Source organism: Chiloscyllium punctatum, chromosome 19 (assembly GCF_047496795.1).
Source record: "Chiloscyllium punctatum isolate Juve2018m chromosome 19, sChiPun1.3, whole genome shotgun sequence".
In the NCBI taxonomy this organism is placed as follows: domain Eukaryota; kingdom Metazoa; phylum Chordata; class Chondrichthyes; order Orectolobiformes; family Hemiscylliidae; genus Chiloscyllium; species Chiloscyllium punctatum.
Window position 1 is genome coordinate 76,418,202 of NC_092757.1, and position 20,846 is coordinate 76,439,047.

At 40.2% G+C, this 20,846-nt stretch overlaps 1 protein-coding gene across 3 annotated transcripts in view; it reads left to right on the plus strand.

Annotated features, from left to right (window-relative positions):
• The window catches only part of ssh2a (slingshot protein phosphatase 2a), a 168,306-nt gene that overhangs the window by 97,955 nt on the left and 49,505 nt on the right, over positions 1 to 20,846 (plus strand). For all 3 annotated transcript variants that reach the window (XM_072589735.1, XM_072589734.1, XM_072589733.1), the window contains one exon: positions 16,641 to 16,744. In XM_072589735.1, coding sequence (XP_072445836.1) covers positions 16,641 to 16,744 — 104 coding nt within the window. The remainder of the gene's footprint in view (positions 1 to 16,640; positions 16,745 to 20,846) is intronic.

Below are 20,846 nucleotides of genomic sequence, written 5' to 3' on the forward strand. Positions count from 1 at the left end.
GAACCCTCTGAAACTTAATGGAATTGACAGCCAAAAATAAACATGATATGGGCCAATATTTCTTGTGGCTTGCTTAGCTCTTTTTACATTGCAACTTCAAATTCTTTGCTGTATTCTTGGCTATGGTAGATTTATACATGTACTGACACTGCATTATACCTGCTAATTATAGCCACTTTGCTTCCCTTGTAATGTGAGCATGGCAGCAGGAGAGAGGAACTAAAACTGAGATCTGTCTAGTCCAAATGAGACTAGACTACTGTAGGTTTATTTAGAGAAAACTATGAGATGTGCCCATTTGTCTGTACCTCATCAGCTCATTTTGCAACTTGGTTTTTTTTCCTGCATTATCTCAGTTTGTATCCTGTCAAATTATCCAAATGGTACCACTGTTCTACTATGTGAATTCAAATAAAAGGCCTTTCTTCTGGAAAAACTTCGCTATTTAAGTGATAATTTGGCTAGTCAAACTTGAAAAAATGCAGGTAAAGTCAAGGATGTCAAATAAAAACAGTTTGAGCTTTAAAGCCAGTGACTATAATGCATTAATAGGCCCATTGTGCATGACCTAACTTATATTTTGCATAATACCAAATGCTTGCTCTCTTTCCCTGCCCCCCCCTCCCCTATAGTTAATAGATTTGTAAAACAATGTCTACCTCAACGTAGAAACTTTCTTAATTCAAATCTACTTTGCCTCTGTTATGTATACCAGGACAATGGCAGACTTGTAATATCAGAGTATTCCAGAGCCAGTGGGTTTGAATCTCCTCATGGCAGATGGTCTAATTTGAATTCAGTAAAAGAAAATTGAAATAAAGATAAGCCCATCTGGTTCACTAATGTTGTTTAACAGAGTAAATCTGATATCCTTACTTGTCTGGCCTACATGTGACTCTAGAACGGTGGCGATTCTTAGTTGTCCTCTGGGCAATTAGGAATGGATAGAGATGTCCACATCCTATCCATTCTCTTTATTTCTGTCTGAACATGATTTTAACATGTAACTCTTGTGAATTATTCCATTAAATCTACAAAGTAATAGTTAATTTCATTTTGTACATTTTATGTCCATTTGAGAAACTCATTTTGATTTTCGGAAACCACAGGTTTTAAAAAAATAATTTCTGAATGGTGTGATTGAGCACCTCAATATAATTAGAGACTCTTGTCATGTACCTTTTGATGTGATGTTGCCTGAATGCTCGATTGTGAAACTGTTAATAATGGTTGCCTTTAGTGTGGAATTGGCTTTGACAAACTGCCTTTTCTTTATAATTTTAAAATGAAAGTGAATGATTGAATAGGCACACTTAACAGTAAATTAATTACAATTAAACTTACTTATTTTCACTAATTTTGTGGGACAGTACTAAAGTAGTTTGCTTTCAAGCTACGCAGTTTCATGGCTACATCAATAAAATTCTGAGATTGTTGGTGAGTCAAATTGAAATATTTATGGACTACAAATTGAATTTTTGTTTCTTCAATTCAGATGAATGTGAAAGAAGAGAACCTAAGCAGAATGTTTTCTTTTGTCAAACAGTGCAGTTCTGTGCTTTGTTCACATTAGTGATAATGTCTTTTGAGCTGAACAAACAGGTCAGATATCTTTTAAATGAATAAAACTGCAAACCATCTGGTTTCCAACAATATGAAAATCATTTTAAAAACAGCAACTTGCACTAGGGAAACATTTTTTGCATAAATAAGTATTGGAAGCAGTTAGTGAAATGCATTTTGAAAAGTTGAGTTTCAGAGGTATGAACTCCCTTTTTTACTTGATTATTTCCATATTTAAATGCTGTGACGAAGGCTGGTATCCTGATGAACATTTGTAGTGTTAAATATCTTGATAAAGAATGAAATGTTTGTTTATTTGCTTTGGTAGTTTTATTGAACTCTAATGTGTATGATCACTGGTGAACTGATCAGACAGTATTATAAATATAATCTTGTATCCAGTCCCCAACATGCATGTATAATTGTCAAGATTTGGAGAAGCCGGTGTTGGACTGGGGTGTACAAAGTTTAAAAATTACGCAACACCAGGTTATAGTCCAACAGGTTTAATCGGAAGCACACTAGCTTTCGGAGTGACACTCCTTCATCAGGTGGTAGCGGAGGGCTCAATCCTAACGCACAGAATTTATAGCAAAAATTTACAGTGTGATGTAACTGCAATTATACATTGAAAAATTGTCTATTAAGCCTTTCATCTGTTAGAATATAGTTTCACTTCTTTCATGTGTAAATCACAAAACCTTTTTTTAAAAAGTTGCATTCTCTGGTTAGCTGTTAACAATGGTGATAGCTAGACAATATGTTGAAGGTGTTGGCCCCCTGTGTTCTCTACGCCATGATGTTTAGATTGATTCTAATCTAAAAAGCGAGATAACGGAGTTTTACATAAATTCATGCATTGTTTTGAGCTCAGTGTTCTACATGAATGCATGCAGTTATTGAGCAAAGTACCATGTAACCCTGCAAGTACAAATTCACCCCACAAGGGTCTTTGTTGTCTGGGTTGAGGTGTGTGTGGTGAGTGCAGAGTGTCTAAAGTCTGAGGGGGTGCATGTGGGAGTGTGGGTGTCTGTGTGCACGTATGTGTGGTCCAGGACATTCAGCCTCAGAGCTTCGGGTGACCATCCTCCAAGGTGGACTTCGGGACCGGCAGCAGAGAAAAGTGGCTGAGCAGAGGCCGATAGCTAAGTTCAGTACCCATAGGGAGGACTTCAACCGGGACCTTGGGTTCATGTCACATTACAGGTGACCAACCATTGCACTATATTCTCTCTCTCTCTCTCTCTCTCTCTCTCTCTCTCTCTCTCTCTCTCTCTCTCTCTCTCTCTCTCCCCCTTCCCTCCCTCCCTCACACTCACACATGCACCCCCTCACAGACTTAAGATACTCTGCACTCACTACACACACACATACTTTCTCACACCCCCAACCCAGACACACACACCAAGATAGACAAAGACCCACATGCACACACATTTTGTGGGGTGAATTTGTACTTTCAGGGTTACATTGTACTTTGCTCAATAACTGCATGCATTCATGTAGAACTCCGTTATCTCACTTTTTAGATTAGAATCAATCTAAACATCACGGCATTGGCAGAGAACACGGGGCCAACACCTTCAACATATTGTCTAGCTATCATCATTGTTAACAGCTAACCCGAGAATGCAACTTTTTTTTAAAAAAGGTTTTGTAATTTACACATGAAAGAAGTGAAACTATCACTGTATTCTAACAGATGAAAGGCTTAACAGACAATCAATTTTTCAATGTATAGTTTCAGTTACATCACACATAAATTCTGTGCGTTAGGATTGAGCCCTCCGCTACCACCTGATGAAGGAGCGTCGCTCTGAAAGCTAGTGCTTCCAATTAAACCTGTTGGACTATAACCTGGTGTTGTGATTTTTAACTTTGTATAATTGTCAGTATCACGATATCACAAAACATTGAAAAAATGTTCCTTACTAATAAATCCCAATGTATTCCTCCTTCAACAAAAGTATTAAGTGGAAAGAGACCAGAACAATAGAAAAACACCATATCAGTAATCATAATAAATTCAGCAAGTTTACTTTTCTGTTATCATTCATTTGGACCTCATGGTAAAAGTGGTACAAGAGTAGCTTCCCTGCCTAATAGACAATAGAGTTCCCATTTTGTGTCACTCCTCCTACTTCGTTGCTGTTATGTCAAGTTGATGGCATAAATGCAGTTTTTGTTTCCTCCTTCCACTTCATTTATTAGTAGCTAGAGTTAAGCTGAGTAAAATCACATTGCTAGACTGCCCTAGAGCTGAATGCAACGATTGCTGTTAACAGCACAGCAGGAGCCCAGTTGCCCTAACTTGTTCACGTCCGTTCCTTTCTCGACTAATGCAAAACACATTGCCTAGCTTTCACCCTAAAACTGTGACATTATCGACAAATGTTCTTCTCAACACACAACTTCTGAAAACATTTGCCATGGCAAAGCATTTGTTACACTTTCTGCATAGTCATTTCTCTCAAGTTCTTTTGTCACTCTTAGGGAATTGATGACCCCTTGTCACTAATTCCTCAGCAGGGAAATTGGGCACCCAAGACTGCACGTGGTGCTCTAGCTTTGACTTGATCATTGCCCTCCACAAATTTATCATGACCTCTTTGGGTTTCATATAGAAGTACAGATAATAACAAAGTGTTAATGGCTTGATTATGATTAGATTCCCCACTGTGTGGAAACAGGCCCTTCGGCCCAATCAGTCCACACCGACCCTCCGAAGAGTAACTCACCCAGACCCATTTCCCCTCTGACTAATGCACCTAACACTATGGGCAATTTAGTATGGCCAATTTACCTGACTTGCACATCTTTGGACTGTGGGAGGAAACCGGAGCACCTGGAGGAAACCCACGCAGACACAGGGAGAATGTGTAAACTCCACACGAGGCTGGAATCAAACCTGGGACCCTGGTGCTGTGAAGCAGCAGTGCTAACCACTGAGCCACCGTGCCACCTTTGTCTGTGTTCGTAACATATTTTGCAATGGACCTTTTTTATTTGTTAAGTCTTTTATTTAGACTTTGGCATACCAAAATATTTGGCATATAGAAGTTTTTCTGTCAGTTTTTTTTATGTCATCATTCAGCTACTGATTTGGTCTGTGAAGTGATATAGTAAGTGGAAAGTTTAATGAATTTGACATATTACATTATTGACACATTTTTGGACATTATAGAATAAAATGTTGTTTTGATCAAAAATCATAACGGAACGCGAAACACATCTTAGTGTTTAAATGGCCATGATTTTACATTGAGTGTTATTCCATGTAAATTAAGTAAGTAGATTTAACAATGGGAAAATAGTTAAAAATCACACACCAGGTTATAGTCCAGCAGGATTATTTGGAAGTATTACCTTCATCAGGTAACTAGTGGGGCAGGATCATAAGACAGAATTTAGAACAAAGATCACAGTGTCATGCAATTAAAACGATATATGGAACAAATCTAAATTGCTGTTATGTCTTTGTGTTGTAAGTCGACTTGAGTGGGTTTGTGATTCGTAATCCTTTGGGATCTTTCCTGCTTTCTTGCATTTCTGCAGAAACTTGACATCTGTGTCAATATGCGTGATATTCTTGGAGACCCTCTCCACTTTGAGCCAGTAGTTGGTGTCGATGGTATCCATGTTGTAAACACAATATGAAAATAAGTGTGTGCATAATTTTTAAGTCATAATTGAGTACTTTGTGATGAAATTTGTCATTATAGTGGTTTAAAACTGTACCTTTTAAAAAGTATTCATTCTTTTTGAGAAATTCCACATAATGAGACTTTTTAAAAATTATTTTCGCAAGTAACGTTGTTCCAGTTCCAATAACAGCATGGTTCCACTGGAATTTGTGATATGTTGTTAAATCTACAAGTGCCTGTAGAAATTTGAGTCAAATAGGACTGAGAAAAGAGACACACTTATTTATAAATTATTGTAGATGGGCTCTTAGAATTAGAGTATTTTTTTCCTCCTTATGTCTTTGGTGGGTACTGTAGTTTGGTAATGTGTTGAGAGTGGACTTCAAGAAGTGGCAGGGATCTCTTCAGTTTGCAAACTGAAGTATCCAGTTAGTCTGTGTAAAGCTTGCTTTTCTTTACAGCATAATGTGAAATGTACCAAATACCTATTTAATACATCGCTATGTAATATGTTAAATTTGCCATTAAAGTTTTAATACAATTGATGTGCACTTGGTTCTTCCTTCTAAATTTGGATTTAGGCTGCATAATCAAGCAGGGGTACTGGAGTTTATTCCAGAGCTGTCCTGCAGTGAACCTCTGAATTTGAACTTCTGAATTCATGGAGTAGCAAATTGAAGTCAACATTTTGGTACGACTTTCTTTTTCCTGTTAATTGACAACAACGTGAAACAAAAAAATTTAATGCTATGGTGCTTGCATTATCCTCGTTCCAATTCTGATTTGGAAGATGCTATTTAATTTTGAAGTATGGAGTACAGAGGAAAATAAGTAAGAATACATTTAGTAGCATACGCATGACAAAGAACTTTTGTATTTAACTACTGGGTGTGGGTAAGGAGAAGAATGAATGTCTTGTCAAACATGACTGCTCTATCAATATGTAATAAAACTAGCCTGTACTTTAATTGTCAAGATTAATTTGGTTCTTTCTCATTGATTTGCCAAGAATTTCTGTACTAGTCTGTTTTTCCTTGTCCCTCTCTGGTACATTCCACAACAAGAGGGCACTTTTGAAATGTTGTCTTGCAGAATCAAGAAAAGCATTCCAGGTTGACCCACTTCTTTATATTATACACAATGAGGAAGTTCATTAATTCTTTATTTGAGTTGCTGTCCTATCTACTATTTATAACAAAAAATTTTGAAAGATATTTGAAATTTTTGTTAATAATTTGTTCTTTGTGCAACAGTGCAGACTTCTAAAGTACACAAGGCAATGACCACTGCCTTCACAGCTTTGTTTTCCTAATTAAGTATAGGTTTCTTAATGCATCTTGCTACCTCATTCTTTTTCAACACGAAAGATAGAAAGCATTGCAAAATTATTTTGCATTGCACTTCACTGCAGGATAGCTTCAATTGAATAGTTTCAACAATATTCTAAGTGTAAAGAAAGTAGAGCTGGCCCTTTCTCCTATATTATTGAAGAGAGCAGCTGTAGAGGAGCAAAGTGCTTGAGGTATTCATGTACAGGACTTCTATTCAAGGCAAGTTGAAATAAAACCATGAGGATCTGCAGCTTCATTGATGCAGAGCCGTTATCAGACCTCAGCTTGAGTATTGCATTTAGTTTTGTGTACTGCAAGTTAAGAGGGCTATAGAGTCATCTAGCATGGAAACAGACCTTTTGGACCAACCAGTCCTTGCCAGCCATAATCCCAAACTAAACTAGTCCTCCGTGCCTATGCTTGGCCTATATCCCTGTAAACCTTTCTTGTTCATGTTCAAAAGACATCTGGCAAAGTGCGTTGTAACTGTACCAACATCAATCACTTGCTCTGGAAGTGAGCCATCCTCTCTTGGGGTGGGGGGCTCATGTTTGTCGCAGGGAATATCAATATGTCCCTCATATCTTTTTTTTTAATCTTTCTCCCCTCAAGATATTCCCCCTAGTCTTGAAATGCTCCAATCTTGGGGAAAAAGCACATAGCAGTCACCATATCTGGGCCCGTCATGATTTTATAAACCTCTATAAGGTCACCTCTCAACCCGCAGTTTCAAAACAAATGTCCCAACATATTCTTTTATAACTCAAACCCTGCCATTCCTAGCAACATCCTGGTAAATCTCTGAGCCCTCTTAAGCATAATAGTATCCATCCTATAACTGGGAGACCAGAACTGGACACAGTGCTCCAGAAGAGGCCTCACCAACATCATCTACAACTTCAACATAATATCCCAATTCCTATACTCAAAAGATCTGAACAATGAAGGCAAGTGTGCTAATTAGCTTCTTAACTACCCGATCTGTGTGATGCAAATTTTCAAAGAATTGTGTACCTGAACACCTAGGTGTCTCTGTTATACAACACTACACAAGGCCTTACTTTTAATTGAATAAGTGTTGCCTTTGTTTATTTTACCAAAATGCAATACCTTGCATTTATCCAAATTAAACTCCACCCCCCCCCCCCCCCCCCCCCACTCCTCAGCTATTGACCCAATTGACACAAATATCTTTGTAATCTTAGATAACCTCTTTCACTGTCCACTATGTCATCAATCTTGGTGTAATTTGCAAATTTAGTAGCCACACTTTCTATATTCTCATCTAAATCATCTATATAAATGACAGACAAAAGTGGACCCAGCACTGATCCCTGTGACCTCTAGTCCTAAACATAATCCAGCATGTCACTGTTTGCTGCCATTACGCCATTTTGTCTCCAGTTGGCAAGCTCATCCTGAATCCCATGTGATCTAACTTTACTAATTAGTCTGTCATACGAACCTTGTCAAAGAGTTTACTCAAGTCCAAATAAACAATGTCTACCACTTTACCCTCATCAATCTTCTTGGTTACTTCCTCAAAAAAACTCAAGTTTGTAAGACATGATTTCCCTTGCACAAAACCATGTTGACTATCCCTAATCATTGCTTGACTGTCCAAATGCATATAAATCGTATCTTTCAGGATCACTTCCAGCAACTTAACCACTGCCGAAGTCAGTCACAGCTCTACAGTTCTGTTCTTAAACAACGGTGCAACATTTGCCACACTCCAGTCATTCAGCACCTTACCCACATTTATAGATTGATACAAATATTTCTGCAAGGGGCCCCACAATTTCCTCCCTAACGTTCCACAAAATTCTGGGACGTTCTAGATCAGGTACTGGAGACTTATCTACTTTTAGATGTTCAAAGACCTCCAGCACTACTACTACTGTAATGTGAGCTGTTTTCAAGACATCAGTATTATTTCCCTGAGTTCTTTAGCCTCCCTTTCTTTTTCCACAATAAAAACTGATATCTCTCCCACTTCGTGAGGTCCAACACAAAGCCAATCGCTTTGCTCTTTAAGGGGCCCTTCAGCCTCGCTCTCGCTCACTCTTAATGTACTTGGAGAATCTCTTTGGATTAATCTTAACTTTATTTGCCAAGACTATCTCATAACCTCCTTTTACCTTCCTGATCTTAATCTTACAAATTATCTGACACCCTTTACACTGTTGAAGAGATTCATTTGAATCTTGTTATTTATATTTTATATAGGATTCCTTTTTATTCTTGACTAAACCTCAACATGTATTCATCCATTGGTCCGTAATCCTATCAGCCTTACCTTTCGCTCTAAGAGAAACATAAAGACTCTGAACTTTCTTATCACACTTTTCAAAGCATCCTACAGATCAAATGTCCTGCAAACAGTCTACGCCAATCAATTTTTGAAACTTCTTGTCTCAAACTATTAAAATTTCCCTTATTCCAATTAAAATATTTATTTTTTATGGAAGTCTTGTCTTTTTCTATAACTAATTTAAAACCAATTAAATTATGATCACGAGACCCAAAGTGTTCCCCTAAAATCACTTGTCAATTGCCTGTCTTATATTGTAGGCACATATTGATAAAGAAAATATTCTTGAACACATCTTAACAAATTCTTCACGATTTAACATGTATGGAAGTCCCAGTCAATATTTGGAAAATTAAAACTGTTCTTGCATATATCTGAGATCTCTGTACCTATTGGTTCCTCAATTTCTCTCTGAATTTTGGGGAGTCTATAGTACAATTCCATCAAGGTGATCATTTCTTTTTTATTTCTAATTTCAACCCATGCACCTTCGTTGATCAATTTTTCAGAAATATCTTCTCTAGTTATAGCAGCAATATTTTCCTTCATCAAAATTGCCACTCCTCCTCCCCTTTTTTTTTGTCTCCTTTCTCTTTTCTTCCTAAAGCATGTGAAACCCAGAACATTGAGCTGCCAGTCCTGTCCATCCCTCAGCCAAGTTTCTGTAATAGCTATGCAGTCCCAATCCCATGTTAGCAAACTTGCACGGAGTTCGTCAGCCTTACCTGCAAGACCCCTTTCATTGAAAGAAATGCAGTCTAATTCTTAAGTTATTTTGTTCTCTGGCTTGAAGGTGATTTAGAACGGCTTCAGCAGAAGCATGCCTGGCAGTAAAGTGTTTGAGTCGCAGTCATACAACAAAGAAACAGGTCCTTTGGCCCATCGTGCCCATGTTGATGTAGAGCTATGAAGGCAAGTTGCATCAGTTGTTTCATATAGAATCATAGGATCCCGACAGTATGGACACAGGTCATTTGGCCAAACAAGTCCACACCCAACCCTCTGAAGAGTAATCTACTCAGACCCACTTTCCCCCTACCCTACATTTAACCATAATTAATGCACCTAACCTACACATCCCTGAACACTATGGGCAATTTAGCATGGCCATTCCAACTGACTTGCGCATCTTTGGACTTTGAGGGGAAACCGGAGCACCCAGAGGAAACCCATGCAGACAGTGGGAGAATGTGCAAACATTTCACAGCCCAAGGTAAAAACAAGGACTGCAGATGCTGGAAACCAGATTCTGGATTAGTGGTGCTGGAAGAGCACAGCAGTTCAGGCAGCATCCAGGTAGCTTCGAAATCGACTAGGGGGGATAGGACAGTGTCGAGGTAGGTAGAGATGAGTTCAGTGGGGCAGGAGCATGCCGAGACAATGGGTCGGCCAGGGTGGTCAGGCTTGGGGATCTTGGGAAGGAGGTAGAACCGGGCAGTGCGGGGTTCCCGGACTATGACGTTGGATGCTGTGGGTGGGAGATCTCCTGAGGTGATGAGCTGCTGCAATCCCAACCTCACCATCAAGCCAGCGGATAAAGGCGCAGTGGTAGTCTGGCGCACTGACCTCAACACCACTGAAGCCAAATGTCAACTCGAGGACACCTCTTCCTACTGCCCCCTCAACCATGACCCCAACCCCATCACCAAACCATCATCTCCCAGACCATACAGAACCTCATCACCTCAGGAGATCTCCCACCCACAGCTGCCAACCTCATAGTCCGGGTACCCCGCACTGCCCGGTTCTACCTCTTTCCCAAGATCCACAAGCCTGACCATCCTGGCCGACCCATTGTCTCAGTATGCTCCTGCCCCACTGAACTCATCTCTACCTACCTCGACACTGTCCTCTCCCCCCAGTCCAGGAAATCCCCACATACGTTCGAGACACCACCCACGCCCTCCACCTCCTCCAAGACTTCCGTTTCCCTGGCCCCCAACGCCTCATCTTCACCATGGATATCCAATCCCTCTACACCTCCATCCGCCATGACCAGGGCCTCCAAGCCCGCCATTTTTTCCTCTCCAGACGTCCCCAACAGTACCCTTCAACCGACACACTCATTCGTTTGGCTGAACTGGTCCTCACCCTTAACAATTTCTCCTTTGAATCCTCCCACTTCCTCCAGACTAAAGGGGTAGCCATGGGCACACGTATGGGCCCCATCTATGCCTGTCTCTTTGTTGGCTACGTAGAGCAGTTGATCTTCCGTAATTACACCGGCACCACTCCCCACCTCTTCCTCCGCTACATTGATGACTGCATTGGCGCCACCTCGTGCTCCCGTGAGGAGGTTGAGCAATTCATCAACTACACCAACACATTTCACCCTGACCTTAAATTTACCTGGACCATCTCCGCAACCTCCCTCCCCTTCCTGGACCTCTCCATCTCCATTAATGACGACCGACTTGACACTGACATTTTTTACAAATTCACAGACTCCCACAGCTACCTGGATTACACCTCTTCCCACCCTACCTCTTGCAAAAATGCCATCCCGTATTCCCAATTCCTCCGCCTCTGCCAGATCTGCTCCCAGGAGGACCAGCTCCACCACAGAACACACCAGATGGCCTCCTTCTTTAGAGACTGCAATTTCCCTTCCCACGTGGTTAAAGAGGCCCTCCAACGCATCTCGTCTACATCCCGCACCTCTGCCCTCAGACCCCACCCCTCTAACCGTAACAAGGACAGAACGCCCCTGGTGCTCACCTTCCACCCTACCAACCTTCGCATAAACCAAATCATCCACCGACATTTCCGCCACCTCCAAATAGACCCCACTACCAGGGATATATTTCCCTCCCCACCCCTTTCCGCCTTCCGCAAAGACCGTTCCCTCCGCGACTACCTGGTCAGGTCCACGCCCCCCTATAATCCACCCTCCAATCCTGGCACTTTCCCGTGCCACCGCAGGAACTGTAAAACCTGCGCCCACACCTCCTCCCTCACCTCTATCCAAGGCCCTAAAAGAGCCTTCCACATCCATCAAAGTTTTACTTGCACATCCACTAATATCATTTGTTGTATCCGTTGCTCCCGATGCGGTCTCCTCTACATTGGGGAGACTGGGCGCCTCCTAGCAGAGCGCTTTAGGGAATATCTCCGGGACACCCGCACCAATCCACCACACCGCCCCGTGGCCCAACATTTCAACTCCCCCTCCCACTCTGCCGAGGACATGGAGGTCCTGGGCCTCCTTCACCGCCGCTCCCTCACCACCAGACGCCTGGAGGAAGAACGCCTCATCTTCCGCCTCGGAACACTTCAACCCCAGGGCATCAATGTGGACTTCAACAGTTTCCTCACTTCCCCTTCCCCCACCTCACCCTAGTTCTAAACTTCCAGCTCAGTAACTGTCCCCATGATTTGTCCGGGCTTGTCCTACCTGCCTATCTTCTTTTCCACCTATCCACTCCACCCTCTCCTCCTTGACCTATCACTTTCATCCCCTCCCCCACTCACCCATTGTACTCTATGCTACTTTCTCCCCACCTCCACCCTTCTCTAGCTTATCTCTCCATGCTTCAGGCTCACTGCCTTTATTCCTGATGAAGGGCTTTTGCCCGGAACGTCGATTTTGACGCTACTTGGATGCTGCCTGAACTGCTGTGATCTTCCAGCACCACTAATCCAGAATATCACAGCCCAAGGCTGGGCTGGAATCGAACCAGAGTCCCTGGTGCTGTGAGACAGCCATGCTAGCCACTGAGCCACCGTGCTGGACCCATAAATAGTTGAGGGGTCATCGAAATGAGGTGATTAAAATTATATATGGATTTGATGGTTTCCCTGTAAAGACTATTTCTTCTAGAAATTTAGAATAAGGGGTTGATACGAAATGTGTTTGGTCAATCAGAAGAAAGATCAGGGAGTATTTATTCACACATGAGAGAATGGAAACCTGGTAGTGCCTTCCACAATATAGTGTGAATACAGAGTCAACCGAAATTTTCAAGACTTGAAATTGATCAGTTTTAGTTTGGTATGGGTATAAAAAGGGAGTGAAGTTACATTTACTATCAGCCATAAACTGTTGGAATGTTGGATTATATTTATGAAGTTTTTAAAGCAATATTTTGAATATCAACTAACTATATATTCTATTGACTTCAGTACTTGGACATTGTAAGAAGCAGTCCTTTGGGGCATTGTTGTATCGTTACTAAAGGATACTGTTTTATCACTTTTTGATCATTATCAAAGCTTTATTAAACACGTTGGGCCCAGACCAGCAGATGGTTCCAATTCAAATGTCAGAAGGTAGAAATTCTGATGTTCCATAGGACTACGCAGTCTGCATTAGATTATCATTTGTGAAATGGTAGGAAGCAAGTATAAAACAGCTTATTCTTTTTAAGTAACTTCTACAGGATATTGAATGCATTTAGGTTTTTCTTATTTTAGCAATCGTATTGGCTCAATTTTCTTTTTTAAAAAGAAAACTAATATTTTTTTGAAGGCTGTTCAAAATTCTATTCCTTTCAGAAACACTGGGAGTCATTGGATTTTTGATCATGGGCACAGATGAAAGCTTGCAATTTGTTAGTCTTTTGCAATTCATTTCAGAGCTCCTTTCAAAAGGGCGTGTTTATAAGAATTTTGTCAGTTTTGTAGATTTGGAGAGAATTGAAATCTTGTGACAGAGTTTGAAACTGTGGTTTATGGTCAAAGTTACATTTTGTTCTTCCAAATTTGAAGAGCTGGTACAAGTTGCATAACTTGCCCCAGAGATTCTAACTTTCTACATGACATTATATGTATTGTAGTTGCTTTCATGAAGCAGTTTCAAAATTGTGGGGGCTGGTACATTCTTTGCTGTTGCCAGGAAATGCCATAGACTGAGCTTGTATTTATCTTGAAATTTTGTATGATAAGTACTAAGGGATAGTTTTATTACTCAATCTGTTCCGTTTGTTGTCACTGTAGTTATGATGCGGAGGTGCTAGTGTTGGACTGGGGTGAACAGAGTTAAAAATCACACTGATTATAGTTTATTTAGAATTCCAAACTTTTGCAGGAGCAGCGCTCTGAAAGTTAGTACTTCCAAATGAACCTGTTGGACTGTAACCTGGAGTTGTGATTTTTTTTTAACTTTGCCACTGTAATTGGTTTTCGTGGTTGGTGGGAGAAGGTTTACTTCTGGAACAATGTGAAACAGTTCGCTATCAAATTCTTTTCTAATCCCGCCAAGGAATTCCTTTAAATCTAGGAACCTCTGCTACTTTAGTCTGTACATTTTCAGTATTGTTTTAAGATTCCAATTAATTTCTATGGCAACTTTAAGTTGTAACTGAGGCATTTCATAAAATAATAGAATTCTATCATATAATTGGGCTGATTTCTTGCGTACAAATGGTTTGCAGGGTAAATGCTCCAACAGATGTTTTGCCTTTTGTCCTCTTTTTTTCTTCTTCTGAAACAGCCTGTTGAAATTTTAACTACAGGCATTTTTAAAAATGTGTTCCAGCCTCCATTCTTCCATCTTGGAGGATTGGCATGGACTTGAAGGGCCAAATGGCTTGTCTCCACATTAGGGATTCTATGATTCTTTGCGAGACATTCCATTCAAGCTTAAAATGCATCTATCCATCTCAAAGGTAAATTTTTCTATATTTGAAAATGTAAACACTTCAAAGATTTGTCCTGATTTACATACAACGTGCAGTATTGGTATACATCCAGTAGAGATTCCTGAACTGTTTCAAATGGAGCAATGGGCATTTAGTTCAAGATATTGTCACATTGCCTATTAATTAAATACTTAATGATTTTTACCATTGACAAGACTGAAAAGGCTTTAGAATGTTGCACATATGCCTTAAGAATTGAGTTTGCAAAATGTCAACATATACCTTGGATTTGCATTTATTTCCCTGCTTTTGCAGTGCCATTCAGACAGTCTAATGGCTGTCAGGTTCATTATTTACCCTAAAGCCAGATGTTAGCAAGAAGTTGGACCACTGGACATGCTCATAACATTAGAGTTAAACTTGATCAGCTTTTTATCTCTTGTCTAACTGGTGGGTTAAAGACTGTATTTAATTGTACACTGTAATATGACTGAAGCCCATCATTGCTGCTCTTCTTTCAACTGAATTAATGTCAGTTATCAAGTAACAAAGCCAGTAGCTTAAGTCCTTAATTACATTGAATTAGTGTGTTAAACTATTGAATTTCAATTTCTTACTAATCTGTTGAGATCAGTTTTTGCTGTTAGTCAGCTTCTGGTCACTCATCTTAACATTCCAGTGCATGGATTTTTGTGTTGTGAACCTGTGAAGTACTTCAGGATATCGAGATAACATTTGGGTGTATATAGTTCTTCCGTCCCAAAAGAGTGTTTTCCTGTTCCCTGGGAGTGGGGGAGTCCAGAGCTAGAAGGCATAGGTTTAGCATGAGCGGAGAAAGATATAAAAGGAACCTAAGGGGCAACTTCTTCTTGCGTGTATGGAGTGACCTGCCGGAGGAAGTGGTGGAGGATAGTACAGTTGCAGCATTTAAAAGGCATCCGGATGGGTATATGAATGGGCAAGGCGAAAGTGAGGACTGCAGATGCTGGAGATTAGAGTTGAGAATGTGGTGCTGGAAAAGCACAGCAGGTCAGGCAGCATCCAAGGAGCAGAAGAATAGAGGAAGGGTTTAAAGGCATATTGGCCAAGCACTGGCAAATGGGACTGGATTAGGTTCAGATATCTGGTCGGCACGGATGAGTTGGACTGAAGGGTCTATTTCCGTGCTGTATGTGTCCATGACTCTATGGAATTGTAATCTCTAAACTAATTTAATTTTAGTGAACCTAAAACCTGTAAATCAATAATCTTAACTGGATGTTTTAAACACAACTTTCTCACTTGTGATGGTCATCAAAATTAATTTCAATTTTATTTAGAATTGTTTGTTTATTTTTAAACTATTTATTTCACTGTTTAATTTCTCTCTCTTTTTATATCATTATTAATTCTAACTCTACTTCGCAATAATCTATTTATTTAATAGTGATGTCCTGTCACATGGAGCTTGTGCACATTGTAGTTGAAGTCCTGCTTGCATTTTTTGTTGAGAGCTCTCCTTCCTTTCTTTCTTTCTTTCCTTCTTTCCTTCTCTCTTTCTCTTTCTTTCTTTCTCTCTTTCTCTCTTTTTCTCTCTCTCTTTCTCCCTCTTTCATATAAATTGTCGGAAGACCACGTCGCAGCATTTGGAGTTATCCTTGTGTACATATGCCTGGTCCATTGTGTGAATGGGTAGGTCGTGGTGATGTGATCACTCTAGGCCACAGGCTAACATTCTGGACACTTCTTTGAATCCCACCATTGTAGATGGTGAAATTTGAAATTAAGGCTATTGTGGTGATGTGGTAGTATCGGAACCTCTGAACCAGGAGACCTGGGTTCAAGTCCCACCTTAATCAGAGACGTCGACCTCTGCCACAGCCTAGCAAAGTCAAGATTAAAATTGCTAAGCAGCACTTCATACATTTGAGGCGAGGTAGTCGTTTAAAGGTCCTTTCCTTTTTATTTTTTATGTTTTCTGATGCATCCTGAAACGAGGTCTTGTTTGCAATGTTAATGAAGGAGGTGTACACAGGTTCACTGCGTCTGCATTTTGAAGTAGAGCAGTTTTGTTTTGTGTATATCCTAAATTCTCTAACCAGTTAATACAACATTCCTCCTTTATATGTAATTACTTGTGACGATTGTGCTTTAGAATATGATGGATCATTTGCTGCAGTATTCCATATTTTGGTTTGCTTTACCTAAATTAGTGTTTTCTTTTTCACAGCATTAATGAGAGTTTCCTGACTGTCAAAGGAGCTGCCCTATTCTTGCCTCGAGGTAATGGCTCAACTGCACCCAGAATCAATCACCAACGCAATAAACATGCAGGTAAGTGCCATACAAAATGAGAAATAGTTAACTTTTGACATAAAATTGTAGCAATGCTGAATTTAAGTAAAAAGTGCAAATCAATATGCGATAAGATTTTTTAATAGTCACTCAATGGATTCATGTACCCCCTGTTTCTTGTATGTTCACACCAATGCCCATTATTTTCTCTTGTGCGTGATCCTAATGCAGTTTTGTGATTCATTTCATCTGGTGTGGATTAGCCCTGTTCTACACTTAGTAACTTTCTCAGCATTCTTGCTGACAAATTGTTATTGATGCTACCATGTCTGTTAGCATCTCAATTTAACAAAGCTGGAGCATGGTTATTTATTCATAATAATGAGCGTGGGAGTATATATTAAGCTATCTCATGATAGGGAACTAAGCTATTAGAAGGATGAATACTGGAACAGCTGTAATTCTTAGAACAGAAGTACAGCTAACTTCCTCTTTTCAGTTTCAAGTTTCAGGACACGGGTGAGAATTTTCACTTCAGTTCAAATGCTGTAGTAATAGCCACACGTAAGACCTGATAGCTTGCAAGATTTCTTGCCTGACTCTGTCATCTTGGGGAAACCAACATTTTCATTGCTCAACAATATTTCTTTGAAAGGGTTTTTATGACTTCGCAACAAGTTGTGGTCAGTTCAATGATGTAATTTGCACTGTGGAAGTGTACCTTGTAATAATATCACTTCATATCCAATAGCAGTAGAAATCTGCATATTGTCTCTTATCAGGTAGTCTAGTGCATATTGTAGTCTAATTTCAACAGCCTATTAAATATTAAAACATGCAGGGTTTCATCAAAGTTTTGTTTGTAACTTTTGTAACATAAATAGGAGCAGTAGATTCACTTTTACGTGGTCCATTTTCTATCCTTCTATTGAACTTCAGAGATCAGAAATAAATGTCAGATGAAGAGGCACTCATTGCAGTCATGTCAAGACCTTTTGTCAAACACTAAATTTTTCATTGAAGAAAGTAACCAATATGCTAGTATAGGCTCTTTCTTCTGTTTATCATGTATTTGTTGGTATGTAAAGTATTGAAATATTGCATTGTGAAATCTGATATGAAGTATAAAGAATTATTTTCCGTTCACATTGTTGTGATTTCAGTAGACACTTGAAACTGACTTGGGATTTTTAAAGATCCCAGTCATTTACTTCTAAAACAAAATTGAGCCACGTGATTGCAGTTTAAACAGAATTTTTTTTAACTAAACAACAAAGCAGCAAGTGCTAGAAATTATTTTAGATACTGCACTCTCAACCTATAATCAACAGAAGTTAACCGTGAATTAACAGGAAAACTGCTGCTGGTCATGAATTCTACACTACAGATTAAACAGCAGATGCAACTAAGACAGGTCTTGTAAATTGGCACAGCAGGTCACTCAGCATAACATTAGTCTCAGTCACAAAAGTCCTTCAAACTATGTATTTTTTCCAAAGAATTTCAGCTCATCTTCTCAGAACTAGCCTGGCACATAATATTAGCCAGCAATAGTTGACAATCAACCCAAATTCCACAGGCATGTCTTATCCAAAAATGTCACGTCTGTAAAACTACATCAGTGGAAGATGTAGATCTACCAATGTTATGTTCAAGTAAGCAGTTGCAGAGCTGTCTATTTGCTTATTCTTGGTTTCTAGATCTAGTCTGTCTTTTTCTTCTTGCCTGCACTGTATAACAGAATTATAATCTGTTACCAAGTTTGAAAGTTTTAATGGTTTCAAACAGCTTCAGTCCCCCTAGAAATTTTAAGTTCCAATCACCGTTTCGGGTCCAGTTGCCTTGGAAACTGAAAAAGCAACTTTTCTTTAAGGTTTACTACTTTAAATTCATTTTGTGGGACTTGGGCATCACTGGCTGGCCAGCATTGATGACCCATTCCTATTTGCCCTTGAGGGTGGTGGTGAACTACCTTGTTGAATCGCTGCAGTCCACTTGCTGTGGGTTGATCCACAATGTCGGGAGGGAGGGACTTCCAGGATTTTAATTCGACAACTGTGAAAGAGCGGCAGTATATTTCCAAGTCAGGGTGGTGAGTGGCTTGGAGGGGAACTTGTGGTGAGTGGCTTGGAGGGGAACTTGCGAGTCGTGTTCCGAAGTGCCTGTTGTCCTTGTCCTTCTAGATGGACTTAGTCCAACCAATCCATGTCGACCATAATCCCAAATTTTACTAGTCCCACCTGCCTACTCCTGTCCATATCCCTCCAAACCTTTCCTGTTCATGGACTTATGCAGATGTTTTTCCTTTAAACGTTGCAACTATATAGCTGCATTCACTACTTCTTCTGGAAGTTCATTCAAAATGAACTACTGTGTTTTAAGCAAATAATTGTCCCTTTTATGTATTTTTTAAAACTCTTTCTCTTCTCACCTTAAAGATATGCCCCCAAGTCTTGGAATGCCCCACCATAAGGAAAAGACACCTGCCAGACAGCTTATCTATGTGCCTCATGATTTTCTAAAGCTCAAAAAGGTCACCCCTCAACATCCTATGCTCCAATGAAATATATCCCAGCCTCTTCAGCCTCCCCACATAACTCAAACCTTCTATTCCCAGCAGCATCTGAGTAAATCACTTCTGAACCCTCTCCAACTTAATAATGACCTTTCTAAAACAGAGATCAGAACTGGGCACAGTACTCCAGAAGAGGTCTTTTACAACCTCAACATAATGTCCCAACTCCTTTACTCAAGTCTGAGCATTGAAAGTGAACGTGCTGATGAATGCCTTCTAAAGCACTCTGTCTGTATGTGATACAAACTTCAAAGAATTATACCTGAACTCCAAGGTATCTGTGTTCTATAACCCTACACAAGACTGTATTTCTAATTATATCATTATATATCCTGTTTGCACCTATGATTTTCAGCAAGAATGAAAGATTGCATTTCTGCTATTCTTTCCTCAGCCAGTGTTCTTTCATTTGCTAAGATTATCATTCATATTCTCCTTTTCCCTTCCTCCCTCTCCTTTTCCCTTCCTCCCTCTCCTTTTCCCTTCCTCCCTCTCCTTTTCCCTTCCTCCCTCTCCTTTTCCCTTCCTCCCTCTCCTTTTCCCTTCCTCCCTCTCCTTTTCCCTTCCTCCCTCTCCTTTTCCCTTCCTCCCTCTCCTTTTCCCTTCCTCCCTCTCCTTTTCCCTTCCTCCCTCTCCTTTTCCCTTCCTCCCTCTCCTTTTCCCTTCCTCCCTCTCCTTTTCCCTTCCTCCCTCTCCTTTTCCCTTCCTCCCTCTCCTTTTCCCTTCCTCCCTCTCCTTTTCCCTTCCTCCCTCTCCTTTTCCCTTCCTCCCTCTCCTTTTCCCTTCCTCCCTCTCCTTTTCCCTTCCTCCCTCTCCTTTTCCCTTCCTCCCTCTCCTTTTCCCTTCCTCCCTCTCCTTTTCCCTTCCTCCCTCTCTTTTTCCCTTCCCCCCCCCCACCCCTGCCCTTTGACTGCAAGAACAGGGAATTAATGATGCACTTCTATAAGTTATAATGAACTCATTAGACTTCAGTTGGAGTACTGTATCTAGTTAGGTCACCAGAGGGAGGAACGTGCCCGCTTTAAAGAATGCGTAGTCGAGGTTTATGCAAATGGTTCCAGGAATTCGGCATCTTAGTTGGAAATGATTTGCTTAGAGAGGAGATACAATGAACGTTTTCAGTCATGAGGGGTTGATGACTAGAGGATACCATTTAAGGGTTTTGCAAAACAAAAGTAAAAGGTTAGAAAAAGTACTTTGTGGGTAGTTAGGGTATGGAATGTACTGACTGGGAATGTGAGGCCACCTTCAACTGAGGCATTCAAGAGGACATTGGATGCATATTTAAGACAACAAACCTTTTATGGCAGTGGGGGTTTGCCAATTGATCAAATATTCTGGTTGATCAAAAGGTTCACAGATTCAATGTAACATTACTAAGTAAGAGAAACGTAATGCAGGAGATGTACACATCACTGTCTTACTTTATTCACAGCATTAATAACTTAAATAATAATGCAACTTTACCTTAAATACAACCTACGGCAGAGAGCCTTTTCACTCCCACCCTCAGATGACCACTTGGACTTTGTAAAGATCGTGATAATATGGTAAATTTTGCAGTAT